The sequence below is a fragment of the Chiroxiphia lanceolata genome, chromosome 14 (assembly GCF_009829145.1).
Source record: "Chiroxiphia lanceolata isolate bChiLan1 chromosome 14, bChiLan1.pri, whole genome shotgun sequence".
In the NCBI taxonomy this organism is placed as follows: domain Eukaryota; kingdom Metazoa; phylum Chordata; class Aves; order Passeriformes; family Pipridae; genus Chiroxiphia; species Chiroxiphia lanceolata.
The window spans coordinates 18,863,214-18,884,086 of NC_045650.1; the positions used below are offsets into that span (position 1 = coordinate 18,863,214).

Here is a 20,873-nt window from a genome sequence, read left to right on the forward strand (position 1 = left end):
ACCTAGCAGCTTAATTCAGAATAAATGCTTCAGAAACTCACTGCTGTCAGGAGACCAGTGTGCTGGCAGCAGCAGGGAGGTAAATACTGTACCTGTACAACAGCAGGTACCTGAGAGGCACCAGCAGCTCCTCCCAGGCTCAGGGCTCCCAGTGCTACCTGTGCACATGGGGAGATCTTGCAGGACCCTGCCATGGCTGGCTGTGCCCTGCACTGCAGACCCAGGCACACCAGCTGAGGCACTGGAGACAAACTGGCCTGTGGGAAAGGTGGGACCAGCTGCTTTTCAAGCTGGGGTTGGGCTTGACCGAGCGCAGCCCTGATCTACTGGGCTGCTTTTTCCTCTTCAACAGGCTCATGGGAAAACCCTATTGTTTTGGCCCATCTCCCCACAGCTCTTTGGGAAAAGGGGAGCTCTTTAGGCTCTTTCAGTCACAGGAATCAGGGAGCCATGGGAATGAGGGGATCACAGGAATGAGGGAGCCATGAGATTTGGGGAGGTTGACAAAGCACACATTGCTTGTGACATGGGGCCTGTTGAAGCCAAGGAACATCCTGAGGACACAGTGCTGGGCCAGCACAGACAGCCCAGACAGACAGGCTGCAGTTGCTTTGGGCTTCACGATGCAGTGAAGTATCACCAGCCAAGCTGGATGTCCTGGTGGAGTCTCTGCACTAACTGCAGCCTGGGAGGCCACAGGGAGTGGTCTGCAGTGCAAACTTCTCAGTACCGTGCTGCATCCTGGCTCCTGACTCCACACAGGCAGACACATTCCCTGGCATGTGACAAGTGCCACTGACCTGCTTTGGTCTGTGAGAAAACACAGGAGAGCACTCCAGGGCTTTAGTCACGGAAGTCTGGAGGAGCAGGGGTGGTCCAGGCTCTAAACCAAGCAGAGAATATTCTCCACCAGCCTCAGCAGCAGGTGAGAAGATCTTTTCCCCTCCTGTTCTAGCACAGCATCACTGTACATGCAAAACCTTCCCTGAGACTTCCTTTTCCCCACAAACCCCACGTGTTTGCTGCCCCCAGGACCTTCGTGCAGTGACACCAGGACAGAACACCACACAGCCCAGCTCTTCCTTGGTTTAGTGTCTCTGCATTGCAACAGTTCAGTCTGGCCTGCAAAGAGGAAGCTCTTTAAAAGGGTCACTCTCCGCTCCTCTTTTTGGGAGAAGGAGGTTGGGAGTGTGTGATCTGTGGCGTGCCTCTGATGAGGAAACCATGTAGAGCCAAGCCAAGCGTGAGGAAAAGGAGCATTAGGAACCCCAGAGCCAAGGATTCTTCCATCTGGGGCTGGGGCAGATCTCCCCATGGGGAAAGGCAGGACAGAGGTGCTGCCCAGTGGCCACTGGGCACTGCCCTGGGCCTCTTCAGGGGCATTTTGGACCTTGTCCTGTCCAGCTGCAGTGACACATCTGCTCTGCCCTCTTGGCCCACAGGGCTTTGGAGACCATCCCCACAGCAGGTGTAAGCCAGCACCAGGGGAGGGGAGACTTACCTGCTCAGAGGGTCTGCTCTGAGCTGCCGGGCAGGCACCGAGGGAATGGCATCCGGGACGGTCCTGGAACGAGAGCTCGGATGTTTCCTCCTTGAGCCATGGCTTCTGCTCTGCATTCAAAGTGCTGCTGGATCTCCTTTTCCTAGGAAAAAATCCTTCATGGTAACACCCTCCTGCATGCCTGATGCAGGGTTCCTTAATTATATTACTTTTTTAAGGCAAAGATCGGAAGCTGATGCTCAGGAGGCTGTGACAATCTCAAGGGCTGTTACCATTTCAGCAGTCAAAGACACAGCACCAGGAGCTGATCCTCAACAGCATTTCTGGAAGTTCAAGCTCCCCGTTTTCCACAAATTCTATTGTATGCATAACACAGCACCCTTCAGGGAGAGCTGAGCATCCCTGCTGAACTGGGCTTCCCTGGCCTGGGGAAGTCTTCAGCCCCACCAGAGTCTTCAGATCTTCCCCAGGAGGAGGTCACCAGGCCATTCTGCCCCATGGCATGGAGACAGTCTCAGTAAATCCTTATTTTTCATCTCTGTGGCTGAAGGAAGGAGCTCAGCCTTTGCTGATCACACTGTTCCAGGCAACCACGGCACCCACCAGCACTTACAGCTGAGCCACTCTTGTCCAGGTGCATCCCCCTGCTTGCCAAAATGCCATCACCTTTCCCACCATCTTCCTTCTCCCATCTCCCCGGGGGAGAAACAATAAAAGCAAAACACCAAAGCACAACCAAAAAACCTCCTCCATCCCCTCTGCAAGCCAGCAGGGGTTAATGTTGTCAGCCATGACGTCAGGATCCCAATTTGTCCGGAGAGTCCCCCTCCCCAACCACAAACTCTCTCTCTCCTCCCCTCCTCTTGTGACTTTGCAATGAGCAGCAAAACTCCACAGGAGCTGCGGCAACAGCACTAGGGAGACATCCAGCCCTCCCTCGGAGAGCAGCACTTTCCACAGACAGGGATTTATTTATTTTCTACACATGCATATATGTATTTATTTATTTTCTGGGTTGCATTTGTTTTTCCCTTTTTCCATTTTAACCCTTTCACAAAAACCTCTCGAGTGACGAGCCCGAGATTTCCCTAAAATAAAATAACGGCACGGTGGGGCTGGGCTGCTTCCCCTTCCCCCTCGGAAAATAAGAGAGGAAGGGGGAGCAAATAGGTAAAATCCAGAATAAAACCGTATCGCTAGAAAACTCACACGTCCTCCCTCACACACACACACACACACACACACACACACACACGCTCTTTCTCCTCCTCCTCCTCTCTGAAGGTGGGTAGCAGGAGCCATGCAACATCTGCAGAACCGGATGGCAAAAGAGCAGGAGGAAAAATAATCCAAGTGGAGTGCTCAGGGGACACTGAGTTGGTTTTTTTTCTTTTTCTTTTTTTTTGTTATTCTTTTAATTATCATTTTTTCTTCTTCTTCTTTTTCTTCTGCGTACCTGTGAGATTCGATTGCACATTTTGCTGAGCCCATTTTGGGGCATTTTATTTTGCTTTCTCTTGGGATTTTCTCCATTGCCAGAGGATGTCTCTTGTTGAGAGGATGCTGAAAGGAAGAAGAAACGAATTCTTTGACTGGCACTGAAGGAGGGGGGGGTATTTTTCCCCCACATTTTTTAGGTTTTTTCATTATACTTTTTCTCTAGGAAATCATTAACTGGGGGGGGGGTTGGTTTCTTTTTTCCCTCCCCCCCTTTTTTTGGAGGGGGATTTCAGAAGATCCGTCTTTCTTTCCCCTCCCCTCCAAAGATTTTTTTTTTCATCCTTCGTCTTTGTGGAAATGTGGACATTTCAGGCAGACAGATTGAGTGGAATTGTCTCTGCTTTAGCAGCTCTTTGTCTCGCCTGCTGTGCGCAAAGGTAAGGATTGCGATCCCAGGCTGCAGGGACAGGGGGGCTGACACAGGATTTGTTTGTGTTGTTTGGGGTTTTCTCCATCGATCTGTATGTGGCAAAGGGGAGGGGGTTCTTTCCCCAAATTTCTTCCCCTGCTGCCCGCTATTGTTATTTCCCGGTCCGTGTCGTTTAAGGGGGAGGAGGAGGGATGCTCATACATGAGATGTGGAGCGCACACTGCAGACGGAGCCCACCTCGCAGCCCACTTGTGTGTGTGTATGTGTGTGTGTGTGTGTGTATGTGTGTGTGTGTGTGTTTTCCCCTTCCTCGCTACTCAGCCTGGGGGGGGAATGGCAAACCGAAGCGTTTTCCCGGGGAACATGGTGTCTGTGGGAGCCGCAGGAGCGCCTGGCACCGCGCTCTGTGCAGCCGCGCCGGGCACAGCGCTCGCTGCCTCGGCCGTGCCCGTGCCCGCACACACGCAGGGCACACGCAGCCACACTCACAGCCGTGCCGTGCCGTGCCGTGCCACAGCCCCGGCTCTGCGGTGCTCCGGAGGCGATGCCCACGGCCGTGCCTCCGCGCAGATTTATGGCATGCAGCCCCGCGGTCTGTGGGTGCCGTCCCTCCCCATCCGTCCCCGCGTGTGCGCCTCCATCCGCCCCCCTCCGGGTGCACACGCATGTGTGTCACTACCCAGGGCACGGCACGCTCTACCTGCTCTGCACGGCCCCCTGAACGCTGCTGGCACTGGATGCCCTGCGTGCTCCAGCCGCAGCTATTCCCGCCGCGTGCCCTGAGCGCCGCGAGTGCTGCAGGCAGCCGGAGGGGCAGGCACCCATCCAGCCTGGACGAGGTGCACAGAGCACACCTGTTTGCTCCCACACCGTGCTTATCCACCGCCTTCACACGCAGGAGCAGCGCTGCCTCCTCCTCCTCGCCCAGGCGGGCAGGTGGGTTTGTACCCCGCTGCTGACGCCGGGTGTGCACCGAGCCTGCCGAGGAGCTGGGAGGGGAGGTGGTGCTGTGGCAGTTCCTTGCCCAGCCGTGCACAGGGAGCAGCGCGTTCCCAGCGCACACACGCAGGTCCCTGCACAGCCTCGCGGGGCCGAGGATGATGCCCAGATTTGGGTTCCCAGAGTTATAAACACGCACATGCGCAGGCGGACGCCCACCTTGCCCACACCATCCACGCGTGGCCCCGCTGTGTGGGACACACAGGCAGGCGTGCCCGGGGGCACCGGCCGAGGAAATGTGAGCAGAATGATGCCCACGGCGAGCCCCCTGTCTCTGCATGTGTGTTCAGACCTGCTCGCGATGTTCACCTGCAGTCTGCCCGTCTGGCCGCGCACGGCTCGGAGACAAAACACTCTCCCGTGTGCACATGCCTTCGGCTACTCCCACACACCCCAGCCAGCAGCACGGGCCGCATGTATGTAGATGCTTGGCTGCAAGTGTACGTGTATATATGCAAAGCACATGCCCACCCACACGGAATCAGGGACACGGCACTCCAGAATTCAGTTCACGGGCTGGATGTGCGCGCTCCCCGAGCGGATGCAGACCCACATTTGCCAGGAATAGCTCTGACATGCAGCTGCTCGCCCACAGCTGGGCAAACGCACGACTTGCCTCTTCAGCAGGAGGGATGTGGCTTTTTGGATCAAAAGGAGCGCTGAGAGGAAAAAGACCTTGCCCTTAACCATGATGCCAGTTTATTCCCTCACTAGGCCAACTTGTAGCTGCTGAGGAGGAAAGACCCCCTGTATCCCTCTGTCCACTCTGCAGGGCCCCTGGCACATTGGTTACTGTCTCTGTCTCAATTTCCCTGCCTGTATTAAAGAGGTAACACTTCTTCCTGAGTTTATGTCCTGTAGGAAGCTAAACAGAAGTGCTTAAATCCCCTGAGAAATACATAGTGTTCATATTACGAATATGGAAACCTATGAATATGGAAATCTATGTACCTGTAGGAATGGCTTCTAGACATGAACAAATGCTGGTGCACACTATCAGTAACCCACAGTGATAGTACATAAGCATGCTGCAAATCCTCACAGACTGCAGGGAAATCCACAGGTGCAAGTGGACCTTGCAAGCCTAGACACAGTGTTGTGAAAATGCCCACCTGTGTGCACCTCTCTGGCCTTTTCACAGTGATTGAAGCAATGCAACAAAGAGCTGTACCGTGCTCAGGTGCATGCTCAGGAACAGAGCTCAGACACAGCACAAGTGCTCAATGGTTTGTCCATGCAGCAGAGCTGGGCCTGGGAAGTGTGTGCTGTCTCACTTTTGCACATTCCCGTCCGGCTGAGAAATCCCTGCACGCACACCCTCCCAGACTGACTCCCCAGTGATCCTACATGCCTCCACCCACACCTCTGTGGAGAGCCTGGGCACCTGGGAACCCAGCCTCAGGCACCCACAAATGCCTGCTTCTGTGCTCCTGCACAAGTTGTGTCCACAGCCCAGTGTCTCATCATATCCCAGTGGAGCAAGGTCTGCACCCACTGTCACCTCCAGTCACCTCCAGTCACTGACTGGGCTGTGGTCACACACACAGGTTTGTGCACATTCCCCAACTGCCCCCCTGAGCTCCAGTGCTTTCATGTGTCTGCATGTCCGTGTGCACAGGCAGGGAGTCCATACCCCCCCACACAGCGGGGACAGCATGTCTGTCTGTCTGTGTGTGCAGATACACAGACATGCCAAGCCAAACCCCCGTGCCCAGCGAGGCAGGGGGCTGGCTGGCAGAGGCAGTGCTCTGGTGCAGCTTTCCAGCCTGACTGGGATGGATGTGGGAGGCGGTGTTGACAGGGAGACATGCTGTTGTGGTGGGTGACTGCAAAGAGCAGCGGTTGTCACCGGCAGGGTCTCTATTCTCATGCAAAGCAGGGGACGAGGGTGGCACAGAGGCTGGGTATTCAGGCAGAAAACCTATTTACCCCGCAGCACTGAATAGGTTCAATATTTTTAGCATCCCCTGCTTTCTGGTTTCCCACCTTCGGTTTCGGTTTGGCTCTTGGGCTCATTTTAGAGAGAGCTCCCTTCCTGCTGTAAAGGCTGGATTGGTGTTAAGGAGGACGGCTGTCCCCCCTGTGTGCAACTTAAAGGGTTGGGAGGGAAAGGATTGCTGCTCTGGCACACAGAGGGAAAGATGGACTCTCCCTCCCTGTCTCTGCCTCTTGATCTGCGTTGCTAAGAAGTCACGGTGATGCTGAGTGACAGAAATTCTTACATGCCAAAGATCAGCCGTATGTTGAGGCTGTATGAAAATAAAAGGAGTGTTGTTTTCTCCTTTACTTGAATAATATGAAGAAACACCTGCATGCAGTGAGAAGCAGAGGTTGCACTGGGGTGTGTGATGGTGCAGGGGGCCTGCTGGGGGGCACTTGTGTAGTGGGGATCTTGTGTAGTGAGGACCTCAGGGCAAGACAAGTCTGTGCTTTGTAGTGTGAGACCAGGAGCAAGAACCCAGCATGGCCAGGGCTTGTGTGCAGGTTGGGGGCTGAGAGCCGTGCCAAGGACATAAAACACAAGTGAGAAAGAAAACAGGGAGGCTCTGCCCGTGGCTGGGGTGTCTGTAGCACACAGCGGTGTGTTGGTGCCCTGGGGTGTGAAGGATGCTGCCTGGCCAGGACCCCTGCCCAGCGGCCACTGGCACACAGGGTAACAGAAACTCTCTTCTCTTGTCTTTCAGCCCATCCACTGGAAATATTTCTGTGGTGAAAGAGATTGTGGACAAACTGCTGAAGGGCTACGATGTCCGCCTCAGGCCTGACTTTGGAGGTATGGTGACACTGCTTGTGGGGGGCAGAGCGGGGCTGTGGTGTGCCAGTGCTGCACACTCCAACCTCCTGGAATGCTCCAACCCTCTCCTGTTTGCTTGCCCTCATGTCCTTCTTCCCTTCTCCCTCACATTTCTTTCTCACCTCCTGGTTTCCCTTCTCCTCTCCTTCCACCGTCACCCATTTCTGCACGCAGGTGGGTTGTCCGTGGTGTGACCCTTTACGGGATGTTTTGCTGGGATAGGTTCACCCAGCTTTTCCTCTACTCCAAACTTTCCTCCATCACAGACAAGTCATCCCTCCTCCACTTCTGTTCCCAGTGCCAGATATTTTGGCTCTGTTCCCTGTGGAGGGTTGGGGTGGTTGCTGGCAGGGCTGTTGCATGGTCTGCAAGGCTGCCTCCTCAGCAACAATATGGGATAAAATATTCCCTGGGAAGCTGGTGGCTATTCAGTAGAAGGTGCAAGGATCTACAGCTCCTCTCTTGTGTCCTATGGTCAAAAAGGAGAATGGCAACTGCCTGGTAGGGATGAAACATGGAAAACCCTTGGGTACCGTTGTACTCCTGGGCACAGCTGAGGTCCAGTTGAGGTTCATTTCTTGGAGAGGAGCAGGCAGTGGAGAAGCACAGCTGACTGCACAGGGAGGGGGATTTGGAGGACTTCAACCTGCCAAGATTGGTTGCTTTATGCCTTTTCTTGGCAACATTATTTCCTCCTCCCAAGGAGGTGTGTGGGGTTGGGGATGTTCAGCCTGCACCAGGACAGGTACAGATCGAGATGTCCCTCTCCCGCTGACTGATGGGAAACAGGTTCATGCTTGTGTTCTCAAGGGGAAGAGAGGCCAGGGCCAATTATATGGTGATTCAAAGGAAGAGTTTTCTCCCCAAAGGCCTGATCCATAGTTCCTTGAAGGTGAGAGTGGAGGAGTATCCTCCACTTCAGGTTTTGAAGCCACCCCAGTGTGTTACAGTTTCCCACGACTGCATGACAGAACCCGTCCCACCCTGAAACCTCTGGTGTCCTGCACCTCACCCAAACCTTCCCCCACTCACTCACCACCCCTTACCCATAGCAGAGACTGCCTTCCATCCCCACATACACCGTCCCCACTGCCCTTGCCTCCCTGTTCCATCCCTGGGTGGAACAGGACCTTTCAGGTGGCAGCACTAGGTGCTGCTGGATGCTGGCCTCAGGGAGGGCTGTGGGGTGGGGGAGATGCTCATCCCTCCAGAGTGCTCAGAAGCATCTAGGAGGTCACCTCGGTGCAGTGGAGAGTCGCTTTGGAGGGGCCTGCAGCATCCTGCAGGGAAACAGGAGTTCCCCCGCTCCCCTCTCTCCTTTGGGATATGGATGTGTTTGATTTAAAAGCTCTGTCTGGGAAACATGAAATGTCCCTGTTACCTGACCGGCCCTGATCACAGAAATTGGTGCAGTCACATTTTATGAGGGGGAGAATTGCGGAAATGACACAAAACTGGAAGCAAACCATCTTTGTAAGGCGCAGAGGTGATTGTGATACAGTAACACAGTAGGTGATCCGGCTCCGCAGAGGCACAGAGCAGAGGGGGCGCAGGGGCAGCCCTGGGGCTGGAGGTCCAGCAGCCCAAGCTCATTTCAGATCCTGTCTGCCCCGACTGCCAGGTCCCCAGGGCATCCAGCTGCCCCCCAGGACATGGACCAGCCCCCCCTCCAACCCGGGCAGGGCAGGGCAGGGCTGAGTGCCGGCGGTTCTGCTGACCCTGCCGGATCCGTGCGGTGCTCAGGCTGGGCTGGGCAGGCATCGCGTCCTTCCGGGTTACAAAACGGATGGGTTTGGGCAACCGCCGTGTTTTATTTGATTTTACCCTGAATTCCCCAAGTACAAATTGCATTTCCCCTCACTCAAGCAGAGAAATAGAAATATGACAATAACCCTCTTTCCTGTCATCACCTCGCTGCTGCCCTTCACCCTTTCTTGTCCTTCCCTTTGCTCATGAGTGCAAAGTCCTGGTGGGGAGCACCAGTGGCTGTGCCTTTGGTGCTGGGTGTGCAGCAATGCCCAGACTGTCAGCATGTCTGGTCCCCCTCCCCCTGAGGACAAGCTTATCTGGACAAAATTGCCCCTACAGCATTTACAGCTGGGCTGAGAGGTGAGCCTGGAAGCTGGAGATCATTGGCATTACGAGCCCAGAGGAAAGGGGTGCATGTTTCCTTGTACCACTGCTGTCCCCAGAGCTCACCAGTTCCCTGAGATTTTGCACCAAACTCTCTGCTAGGAGAAATCCTGTGGGATCACACCAGGGTGTGTCTAACTCTTATGTGGCTTCCAGTTCATCCATGGTCCTACTGTAGAGAGGGTGGAATTCCCCCCAGTAAGTTGTGTGCAGCTGCAACAGCGATGGGACCTAAAGGAACACCATGAATCTGAGTCAGGGCAGGGTTAGGTTGGATATTAAGGAAAGGTTTTTCCCCCAGAGGGTGGTTGGGCACTGAACGGGCTCTCCAGGGCAGTGGGCACAGCACCAAGGCTGCCAGAGCTCAAGGAGTGTTTGGACAACACTCTCAGGTACATGGTGGGATTCTTGGGTTGTCCTATGTGGGGCCAGGAGTTGGTCTCAATGATCCTTGTGGGTCCCTTCCAACTCAGGATATTCTGTGATTCCATGGAAAAGGCACACTCTGGGTAAAGCCCTGGAACCTGTGTGGTTATGCAGCCCTGTTACCTCTCGGGGATGTGTGGAACTGGGCTGAACTCCAGTTCCACTGTGAGGACTGGGCTGTTCTCCAGGACACTGCCCTGCAGCCCACCCTGTGCTCCACCTGGACTGTCCTGCCACCCCTCCTCTGCCTTCCAGCTGGGCAAAATGGGTGTAAGCCATCTCTGCTGCGGGAGATGATCCCTCCACCTGCTTGTGTTCTTCTCCTGGGAAAACCTGTGAAGGCGAGCTGTGAATGGCCAAGACAGCACCTCAGAGAGGTGGCAGGTCCTGCTTGGAGCCATGTGCCCTGGAGGAATGTCATGGAGCTGTCTCAGGGCTGGCCCAGCAGTGACAGGGGACTGGACAGGCAGCTGCCTTCGGGAGTGGACAGGTCTGGGGCAAAGCAGCTCCCACTCAGCTGCCTGTGAGCCGGGCTAAGCTGCTCCAGACAGCACCTCTACAAGCCAGAGCCTTCGGCCCTCTGCGGCTCAAGGATGAGGACACTGGGGCTAGGAAGGTCAGAGCAGCCAGTGCTGGGCACTCTAGAGTTGTGGGCACAGAACAGTCCTTCCCAGGCAGATTCCCACCAGAGAAATGCAATAAACCAGGCTGCCCTCTCTTCCTCCCTTCTCTGCTCTTTCCCTGCTTGCTTTCCCCATGTTCTCCTCCTCCAGCAGCGTTGTTTCCTTCTTGCCATCCTCCACCCACATCAGTGCCCAGTGGCAATCACCCTGCACTGTCCCCATCCACTCAGCCCTGTGGGCAGGGTGCCACCTCCACACCCTGGGGTGTCTCCTCTACACAGCCGTGGTTGCTGCCCATAGAGCAGGAGGGACCTTTGGATGTGAAGGCACTGGAAGAGCCTGTTCCCATGTGCCATTTCCACTCCTTGCACCTCAGGGGTGAGCTTGCACCTCACAGCCCGTCTCAAAGAGCCTCTGCTCCCGTGGCACAGCAGCCCCAAGGCTGTCTGCCTCGTGCCAGCACCCTCACCCTTCCAGGGATGAGGTGCTTCCATGGCTCCAAATGCATCTCATGGCTCCCCAGTCCTCTTTTTTTGAGAGAGAAAGAGAACTCCAACTAATGCCAAAAGGAGGACAGGCCTGCTGGGGATTGCAGTTCACTTTTTAATTTTGAGATGCCTCGTTAGCTCTGGGCCGAGCTGAGTGGCTGAGAAGCGTCAGCCACTCGCTCCCCTCCCTCTCCCCCACCCCCTTGGAAACCCATTAGGCCCAGGAGCAGGTCGGCTCTCAGGGGCAGTGCCGTGGCAATGAGGGCTCTGTGCTCACCCAGGGAGCTGGGCTGAACAGGGGGGACACAAAGGGGGAAAGCTGATGGAAAAATCTGGGAGCAACTCCTCTAGAAAGCCATCCTGGCTCGGTGGAGGCAGCTCGAGGGTGAGGAGAAGGGGCTGGTGTTGAAGGGTCTCCAGGTACAATCAGCCCTTGGGGAACAGGTGATAAACCTTCCATCCTGGGCAGCCCTGAACAGACCCCTCCTATGCCTCAGCCACAGTCCCCAAGCCCTAGAGCAGCACGTCACGTTGGAGAGATGTGGGACAGTGTCAGGGTGGGACACGTAGGGACCACAGAGCCCAGTTTTCATGGGCTGAGCATAGAGATGGCCTGGCACTGAAAGGGCAAAGCAGGTCTAAGGGGTCTGGCCAGGGTGGTGATAGGGATCTGGAACAGCTTTGATGAAGGATTTGCAGGACAGGAGCAAGATCAAGCCAGGGCTCCAAGAGGGAAATCTCAGTCCTGGTACTGCAAGATCAGCAACAATGCAGACCAAATGGTCTTTGGAACAGGACAATGTATCTCACAGGGAGATCAAATCACAGGTGGGTGCCATCCAGCTGGCCCTGGCTTGAGGTATGGACAGTATAGGGGCAATTTCTATAGCACAATAATTACACCACAGTAAGACAAGCAGAATGCTCACCATTTAGGACTGGATGAGCAGGGAATTCTGCAGATAATGTCTGGGAAGCGCTGCAGGGCCATGGGTAGGGGAGAGAGGGAGCTTTCAGAGCAGCACGCTGGTTCTTGTAAGTGCTCTTAGGCACTCACTTTGAGAAGCATTAGTTCCATAGGAGAAAAAAACCCAAAACAACAAAACAAAACAAAAAGAAAGCAAAAGAAGACCATATTGCCCCAGGGTAGAGAAGGCAATGAAGAAATGGCAGGAAGATCCCAAATCAGCTCAGTGACTCAGCTGCTCTCTGTTGGTGCAACATTTCCAGCCCAAAACTTTTCAAGAGTTCCAAGCAGATGGCCCTTTATGGTTTTCCAGCATCATATGCAGACCTTGGTATCCAAAAGCAAGGTGAGGGCATTCTCTACTCCTTGCTGCCAGCTCAGCTAGAGTGCAGGATTCCTAGTGTTTGCCCTGGGTGGCACACGCAGTGCCTGAAAATGCTTGGTGAAAAACAGGATGACCAGAAAGCCCTTGGGATTGCACAGTAAATCCTGTGTTTTCATGCCTGTGGACCCAGCAGCTTTCCCTGCCCCATTTTTAATTCAAACTTACCTGAAGAGAATTAGCGTTTAAGGGGTTTTGGATTGAAATGAGCCTGTGTCCTGCTCCTCAGGCAAGGACCTGGCTTCCCAGCTCTCGTCCCCCTCGCTCAGTCCCACCACTCTCCCTGGCCATTCCAACCCCTCCTTAGCTGCAGTATCTTGGCCTTCCTCCCTTCTGTCCCCTGCCCCTCCTGCTCTCAGCTCCTCTCTGCTCCATCACACCTCCACCCTCTGGGGGTGCCCAGCCTGCCCCCACATCCTGTTTGTTCCCCAGCATCTCTCCGTCAAAGGCCACTCCAAATTCAGTGGACCCGGGGATGAAATCCTCAGCCTTTCCCTGTGTAACAGCATCACTTGAAAACCAGAATTGTAAAAATAAATGATTGCTGATGCAGAAAGTGTTGCAGTGAAGCATCGTCAGTGGCTCAGGGCTCCAGAGCTGGCGGGGCTGGCAGGCTGGTACGGATGCAGCAGGACAAAGGGGGGCCCAAAACCTGGCCCACCAGCCCCGTGTGCCTGAGAGACAGCTGGTCTTTATGGCCCTGGACTGGCAGGAATGGGAATTTGGTTTCTTACCTAGCCAAGGCTGGTGGTATTGCACGTTGTCAAGGCTTCCCAAAAATGTCCCTGTTTTCCACTGCGTGTAAGGCTGTGTTTTTATCATGCAGCTACCTTGCCTAGATTTTTGATGGGGGGGGTGAATTTTAGGAAAAATGATTCAGAAATTCCTGAGACCAAGCCAAGGCATGTACATGATGGGGTGGGGTGTTTTTTTCTTTCCCAAAATGCTGGGGGATGAATCTGGGAGCACCCATGGCAGGGCTGGCCCATGTGCAGCAGCAGGCGGGCACCCAGGGCCACCAGCAACCTGGCTGGCAAAAGGGCTGTGGCCCTGCTGCCTCTGGTGCTGAGGCAGCATCCCAGAGCACTGATGCTGCTGCAGAAGGACCAGGGTGTGGGGCTGGAAGAGGGCAGTGGGTGCAGGTCCTGGGCTGCCTGTCCTGTGAACCACAGGAGCTGCAAACCTGCCTTTCTAGGGTTTAATTCCCAGCCCTCCAGCTCTCTTCCCCTCCTCTTCTGTGGCAAAAATGTTTAAATCTCAGAGCAGGCAGATTCAATTTTCCCTTTGCTTCTGAGATGCCTTGAGCCAACTCTTTTGGGGCAGGGAATTGAGACTTAGCAGGAAAGCTCTCATCCCACCAGGGACGGCTCTTTCCCTGCCTGCAGGAGGAATTGCCCAGAATTGGACACACAGTTAACCTGAAATGCTGCACTTCACAGGGCCTGACTCCAGTGGGAAATATCACCCTTCCACCCTTGTGCCATGGCTGGCCAGAAGAGCAGTTCTGGATTTGAAAGCAGAGGGGCAATTATGGATCAGACTGGGGAAATGAATTAATTGAGGAAGGAGAGGCAGGAGCTGTCTGGAAAGTCTGTAAACTCCAGTGTCACTCAAGGCCAAAGAAAAGGTGGATATGCCACCAGGGCTGCCAGTAGTCCCATTTTACTTCCTAAAAAAAAGAGTACTAAGAAAAGGACGTTCTTGGTCAGTCAAACTGGCTGCAGCTGTGCAGCCCTCACTTCCTCCCCAATTTATGTGACTCCTGGCTCTGGACCATGGGTCACATCCTCTCTAGGGCTAATCCAGAAGGAAGATGACAACCTCCTGCTGTTGTGTCTTACTTCATTAACTGAAGTGGCAGGAAATGAAAGGATCCAGTCCTTCTTGGGACATATGTGGATGTTAACACATTGCCACATGATGGAATTTCTATTTTTTTCACTTTGCTCTTTTTATAGGAAATCCATGCTGTGAAAGGGACTTTGAGGCTGTAAAGTCAGACACGCAGGACTTCATAAAAGCCAGAATTAGGGTTTCTCCACGGATCTATATTTGGTCCCCTTGTGGGGGTTCATCAGGAGGCAAGGTCTGAAAGTCACTTCCACTTTAGCACCCTTACAGAGCACACCAGAGATGCCATTTACACACGGAGCTGACCTTCCCCATTCCCTTCATTCCAGAAGGGGACAGGCTGGGACCATGGCAGAGGGGACCACGGTCACAGCAGGTGACTGGGGCAGATTGAGCCAGACTGGAGTGAGGTCCTTGTCTGATGCAAAGCCTGGGACTGAGCAGTCAAAGACCATCTTGGACTTGTGCTTTCTTGACTGCTCTGTTTTCAGACCTGCTCACAGCACAGAACCAGTTGTTTTTATAACTGTTTCAAGCACACCAGTACAGCGTGGACATGTTCACACCTCCCTTCCAAGAAGGCAAAGGTTCCCCCTGCTGAGGGGTGCCCAGTCCAAATGTGATTTTCCAGGATACTGAGCAGCACTGTAGCCAGACACTGCACGTTTGGAGCACAGCTCCTATTGATTTCAGCCACAGCTGTGAGTGTTCAGCCCCAGTGCCCCAGGAGAGAGGCACAGAGAGTTCATGGGAATCTGTGAGGTTTAGGTGGCTTGCACAGGAACCCCTGTACACATCCAGTCCTGGAGAACAGAGCTCAGCCACAGAAACACCTTTCCTTTCCTGGAGGCTTCCCCCTCACTCCCTGCATGGCTACCAGGGACACCCCTGCACCATCCTCAGAGCAAATCCATCCTCTCTCAAACAAGGGAAAGGAATGAACAAGGATACAGTAGGCTGTTTCATTAGGAACTGGCTCTGTAACATCCATTCAGCACTGGGCATCCTTCCACCCAACTTTCAACCATTTTGTTTTCTCATGAATTTTTTTTTTTTGAGTGCAATAATATTCTAGAATATCAGACCTTTCTCCGGTGTGACAGAGCTTGTGAACCTCTTGCTGCATGTTGAACATACTTGTGCATTCATGTGTGGCCCCACTTATTATCCTCCTTCAGAGACAGGAATCTCTGGCCCAGAGCAGCAGAGGGAGTTTTTGGGTGGTGTTTTGAAGACAGCAACGGGGATGAATTCCCCTGAGACTCAGCCCGGAGTCAAACTGGTCTTGGGTTTCTGAGCAACCCATGTGCCTGCCCTAGAGCTGTGCCTGGCAGTACCAAGCATTGTTTTTGGGGTTTGGTATCCAGTGGAGAACATGAAGTTTTGCTGTCATCCATTACGCAGCACACTGTCACTGGAACGGGAGGAGATGCTGATTCTCATGCCCGTGCCAAAGCCCGTGTCACATAATTGCATCTGGTTGCCCTTCTCCTTCCTCTTCACCCTTGGCTGGTGCAGTCTCTCCCTGCAGCTCTGCTCAGGCCCTGACACAGCTGCTTTCCAGCACTGCTGGAGCTGGTCCTTGGCAGTGCACTGTGGCCAGCAAAGGGCTCTCAGGTATCCCTCTCAAAAGAAAGATGTCATCACCATTTTAACAAAGCATTTATTCCATTAATTTTGTGTCTACTCTTAGTCGTAGATTTTTTACAACAAAATGCAATGCATTTGAATTACTGACTAGTAGACTAATTCCAATACCTCTTAATTAATTAACTGCCTGAAAGCAGATGGTTGTTTATGGCGTGTCTGGAAGATGTTTACCACCTCACCTGGACCCATCTTCTTCCTTGACTAACATCTACATAACACTCACCATTTCTGAGATTATTCCTGCTGGCAAAAGTGCCTTCGAGGGACTGTCACTGAAGGCAAAATAGAAAAAGAGTGTAAAATCCATCAGCAGAAGTCCTCTTGATTACTCAAAATACATTCCCACAGCCCTAGAGCTGTTCATCAGAGCAGCTTTACACACCTGCATTGTTCACTTCCTAAGACTCCCAGTATCCCAGTAAGGTAGAAAAAATATTTTCAACCCATATAACACAAAATACAAAAGCCAAGGAATATGCTGCAGTTTTACTGCGACGTGAAGGAGTCTCTCTGTGTTCACGTCACTTTTCTTACCTAAATCTGATTCAAAGAAAAAAATTTGGAGGCTACTACTGTGTCAAGCTGAAGGGATGTAAGATGGTTCCTTGGTCTGCAAGATCCATTCTTGCAGAGAGCCCTTGGTGGAGGTTTTTAAGTGTCTCTTTATATCTTGATGTCTCATGCACTCGTTAAGGCATTCCTAGAAACATGGGCAAGACAAATGATGTGCTTAATGATGGCAGAAGGTTCATTAAAGGAATTGACACCACATATGTGAGAAAGAGAAATGTTGGATGATGGAGCTCCATAGCATGAGCAGATTGGTCAGAAAAACAGGTATTCTGAGGATCCAGTGATGGATACTGTTCCCACTAAATGGAAGGAAGCAGAGCTCTTCTCAGCCAGCCCTTCCTCCCAGGATGTGGGAGCACTGCTGTTTGCTTTGAGCAGGGTATGAATTCCAGGCTGGTTTGGGAAACACTGATCATGCAGTTCCTATAGGCTGTTTTTCTGGTTTTGGCATTTATCCTTGCTTCTGTGTCAGAGCTAAGAACTCTTTTTCTTCTCCTATATTTCCCCCCCTCCCCTCCCTGTTCTTTGCAGTCCTGCAGGAATTGTGCTGTTAAATAATTGTGTGCTTACAGATGTCCCTGCTTGTGACAGGGTCAAGCCTCAACCAAACCTCCCGTGTCCAGAATTTCCCTCCCCAGACCTCAGGACCTCTTAGTTCAAGTCTGGGATGGCTCCGACTACAGTTTTAGTTGGAGAAGAGCCTCTGTAAAATTACATCTTGTTGTTCCATATTTATTCTCCCTCAGTGGTTTCCATGTCAAACTTGCTCAGTTTACCAGTCAAAACAAGATATTTCTACCTGCCAGCTCTGCCAGCTCAGCCTGGGCTCTGGAAATCAAGCTGTGCTCTCTCTGCTCTGGACATCATCACTAGCCAAAAAGGGTTCTCAAATCAGGGCTGAGCTGGAGGTGAGGTTGATTATGCACAAATATAATTTGTTCTTGAGTGGCGTTACGGGCTCTGTGTGACAGAGAGCAGCAAGGCTCCTGTGCTCTACAAATATTGACTAACAAATCTTCCCCACCACCCGGGGCATGATGGGCCACCACTGGGTCCCTGTCACACCTCAGGGACACCAAGAGGGGGCAGCTTGTTGGGGATGAGAGTGAAAACCCACGGCAGCACAGGGAATGGCACTGGGCAGTTCTGCCTCCTGTTACTCTCCTTATTTGTGACAACAGATCTAAGCACCTTCAGCACTCTGGCCTGTTGCTTGGTCAGCAGACCTTTCCTTTGACTGTGGTGCCCTGGGAAATCCCACAGGGAAAAGGGAGATGAGCCCACTCCTTGCTGCAGAGAAATGCAGGGGTATAGCCATAGGAAAGGCTCTTAATTAATGGGCATTGATTTTGTTCACAAGCAGTTCCCCTTCTGGTGGATGGAGCAGGAGGGCATTCCTCCATGTCCTTCCCAAAAAACCTGAAATTTTGTAAATTTGATCATTGGCTGAATATTTTTTTTTTAAATGGTAAGTGGCAGGTAACATATTCACTATGTATGAATGTGCCATGGAATAGAAGAATGGGAAGGTGTCCTGGTTATTGCACTACCTTCAGCTTTCACTCCTGTGCTTTTGTAGTGAATCCCACCAGGGTCTGTCAGCACAAAGGGGCACCCAGAGCCTTCCCTACCCCCATGTAAGACTCAGGTCTCTGAGCCCACAGAGTCATTTCAGCCACTAAAAGCCACGGGAGGCTTTCTCTGTGACACAGCCCAAGAGCAATGGAAAAAACAGTGTGACTGACTTGGTTCCTGTGACACTTCATCACCCTGTGCTTGCATTTGGGACCAAGGCTCAGCAGGCAGCTGGGATGTGAGTCCAGGAAAGCTTAATCTCCTGCCCCCTGGAGAAGAGTCTCATCCTGGTAGGAAATTTTTGGAACTGAGGGAGAGGGTAGGCTATGGGCTGAATTCTTCTTCTTATCCTCCTTTCATAGCAAAAATAGAACATTCATCACAAGTTCCCCTACATGTTTTTCTTCCCTATTGCACACTAGCAACTTGCTAGTATTTGAAGCTGCAGAAAAAAAGAAAAAAATTGGTGAATACTCAAGTTAATAATGTGCAATTATTTTGTTGATGAATCGCTGGAGATAAACACATACACAAAAGCTCTGCAAGATCCACTGACCCATGCATCCTGAGTGAAATCAACTATTTTGGTGAACAAATGGCACTTGGTTTTATGTCTTAATGATGGGGTTCTCGGGTAAAATGCAACCCCAACTTTTGTCCTGCTGAATTTCCAGGACATTTTTGCAAATCAGCCCTCGCTGAAATAATGGATGGGATTGACCAGTGCACGGGTCAATCCCTCAGAAGTGAACAACTTAGAAACTTGAATTCTTTTTCCCGCTAAACTCCTGCAATTCTCAGTCATCACTGAATTTCGTAAGATTTTTGCTTTCTTCAGACTGTGGAGAAAAGGGCAGAACGACCTGAACAAAGCAGGTCCAAGAGCCTCAGAAACTAAGGGATGAAAATTTATAATCCCATGTTTAACATTCAGAAAAGGGGACGCTTGTTTGTGTGTGTGCTTTGCTTCTCAGGATTCCTACTGCAGACTCATGATTTCCATGTGGATGTCATGATATTTTCAGGCCTGACTCACTCCATTTTCTCATTCCTCGCACTGTAAATTGTCCTGACTGCCACTGAGCATGAGCCTTGGGCACTGGGCAGCCCCAAAACTCTGCCTCTGAGCTGAGCCCAAGAGCCACGTGCCCTTCATGGGGTAAGGAGAGGACTGAGCGTGTGGTTATGGGGAGGTGATGATGGGAGGCACCAACAAAAGCCCTAATGGAAGGCTTTATTGGGAAGGACACTGGAAAAAAAAATCCCTGTATCTCCAGAAAGGACTTGACAGAAGTAACAAGAACAGAGTGACCTTCTCTCCCTTGGAGAGCCTGGCCACTGACTTTGCACTGTGCTGGGGGATGAAGCACCATGTCCAGCACACCCAAAAAATCCTCCCATGGAGATGTGGCCACAGCAGGGCTGTCCCCTGCTGCTCCCTGATGGCCCAGCCCTGATTTCAATATTTGTGCAAGTTTACCACGTCCCAACCTGGCCATCTTGTCTCTTTTGTTTTTTTTTTTCCCCTCATGCTGGGCATGACCAACTGGATTCAATCCAGGAGTTACACGCTGTGGTATCCTTTAAAGACAAGAGTCTGTAAACAGTGATGAGGAGGTGTGACTAATTCATAAAAAATTGAAAAAAGGAGGGGGGGGAAGAGAAAACACCTTGTTGTTGTCACTTTGATAAAAATGACAAGTCCAGATATTTTGTTGTTGTAACAAACACTTCCAAGACAGAGTAATGGATTTGATATGAACAGAGGAGCCTGTGTTAACCCATTCAAATTAATTTGGTTCAGCTCATTTTCAGCTGAGGGGATTAGCTGGCTCAGGATTTGGGTGAGTGTTTTCCCAGACAGGTCACACACTGTAGCACAGGCCAGGTCTGCAGTTGTTTGGGGGGTGATATTTCCAGTGCACATAAGAGAGAGGCTCCTTCACGTAGCAAATGTTTATTGATCTCGTGCATGAAAAGCCCAGCACTGAGAAGCTGGGTCAGGACCTTTGTGCCTCTGGTGGGCAGGAGAGATGTGAGACAAACCCATGGGCAACAGAGGAGGAATTTCCACAGCTGCCAGCTGGCGTGCAGGGAAAATTGCTAAATGGGCTCAGCTGTGGGACACTCTGGCAGCCCCACCTGGGGTGGGTGGGTGCTGTGGGATGAGGTGGGAGGGATTGTCTCCTATATAGCAGCCCCACTCTTGCCTTTGGGGCTTGTTTGCCTGTGAGGAGGAGGATGGTGATGTGGTTTTTCAGGTAGGTTGCTGCTCCTCCTGCCTCCCAAGCTGCTGCAAGGGATGTCAGGGTGGTGGGGGTTTTGCAGCACTAGGGATTGAGCCCTGATCCAGTTTAAAAATCCGTGTGCATTTGTGGATGTTATAGCACCAGAACTTGTATGGGAACTGAGCGTTTTGCATTGCAAAGAGTATTTTCTGGGCTGTGGTGAGTCCTGGGAGCTGGAGGTGGGACAGGAGGGGGCAGCTGCCTGCACAAAGTGAGTGTGCTCTGCTAGGAAGCTGTAGGTATAAGGTTAAATACCCTTTGCATGTTTACCCTGGGGATTCAAACTACTTTGTATGTGTGCGGTCCTTCCTGAAGGCCTGCCCCCTTCAAAATCAAGGTAATAGGGCTGGGAAATGAGGAAAGGCAGTGTGCCAAAGGCATCTGAGGCTACCCCAGCTGGAGGAGGGTGGCAGCTCTGGGAGTGCAGACCAGTGCCCTGGCTGGCTGTGGGAGATGGACCAAAGGTGAGCTCTGAGAAAATGCAAAAGGGCTGGACTGCTCCTGAGTGCAGCCCAGCTCCCCAGGCAGGCAGAACTGTGCCCCCCCAGCTGCAGGGCCCACGGGGAGATGCAGTTGCCTGCCAGGATCCTGGCAGAGGTAGGAGGGAAGTCTTCTCAGGTGGAGAAACGTGGGGGTGGCTGCTCAGCGTGGGTCTGATGCTTCACGTTGCTGCTGGGGAGGAGATGCCTGGCTTGTGCTGGTTTATGATATGCACTTGCTCAGGAAGCCTTGTTGCCCTTCTGCTATTGCTGT

The 20,873-nt window shown here is 52.4% G+C and overlaps 1 protein-coding gene across 2 annotated transcripts in view; it reads left to right on the forward strand.

Moving 5' to 3' along the window:
* The first annotated feature begins 2,775 nt into the window (after nucleotides 1–2,775).
* The window catches only part of LOC116793783 (gamma-aminobutyric acid receptor subunit beta-4), a 71,373-nt gene continuing 53,275 nt past the window's right edge, over nucleotides 2,776–20,873 (forward strand). Inside the window, exons 1-2 of one of the 2 annotated variants that reach the window (XM_032701901.1) lie at nucleotides 2,776–3,378; nucleotides 7,055–7,143. In XM_032701901.1, coding sequence (XP_032557792.1) covers nucleotides 3,299–3,378; nucleotides 7,055–7,143 — 169 coding nt within the window. In that variant the 5' untranslated portion in view covers nucleotides 2,776–3,298. The remainder of the gene's footprint in view (nucleotides 3,379–7,054; nucleotides 7,144–20,873) is intronic. The other variant, XM_032701902.1, reaches the window with a different exon arrangement.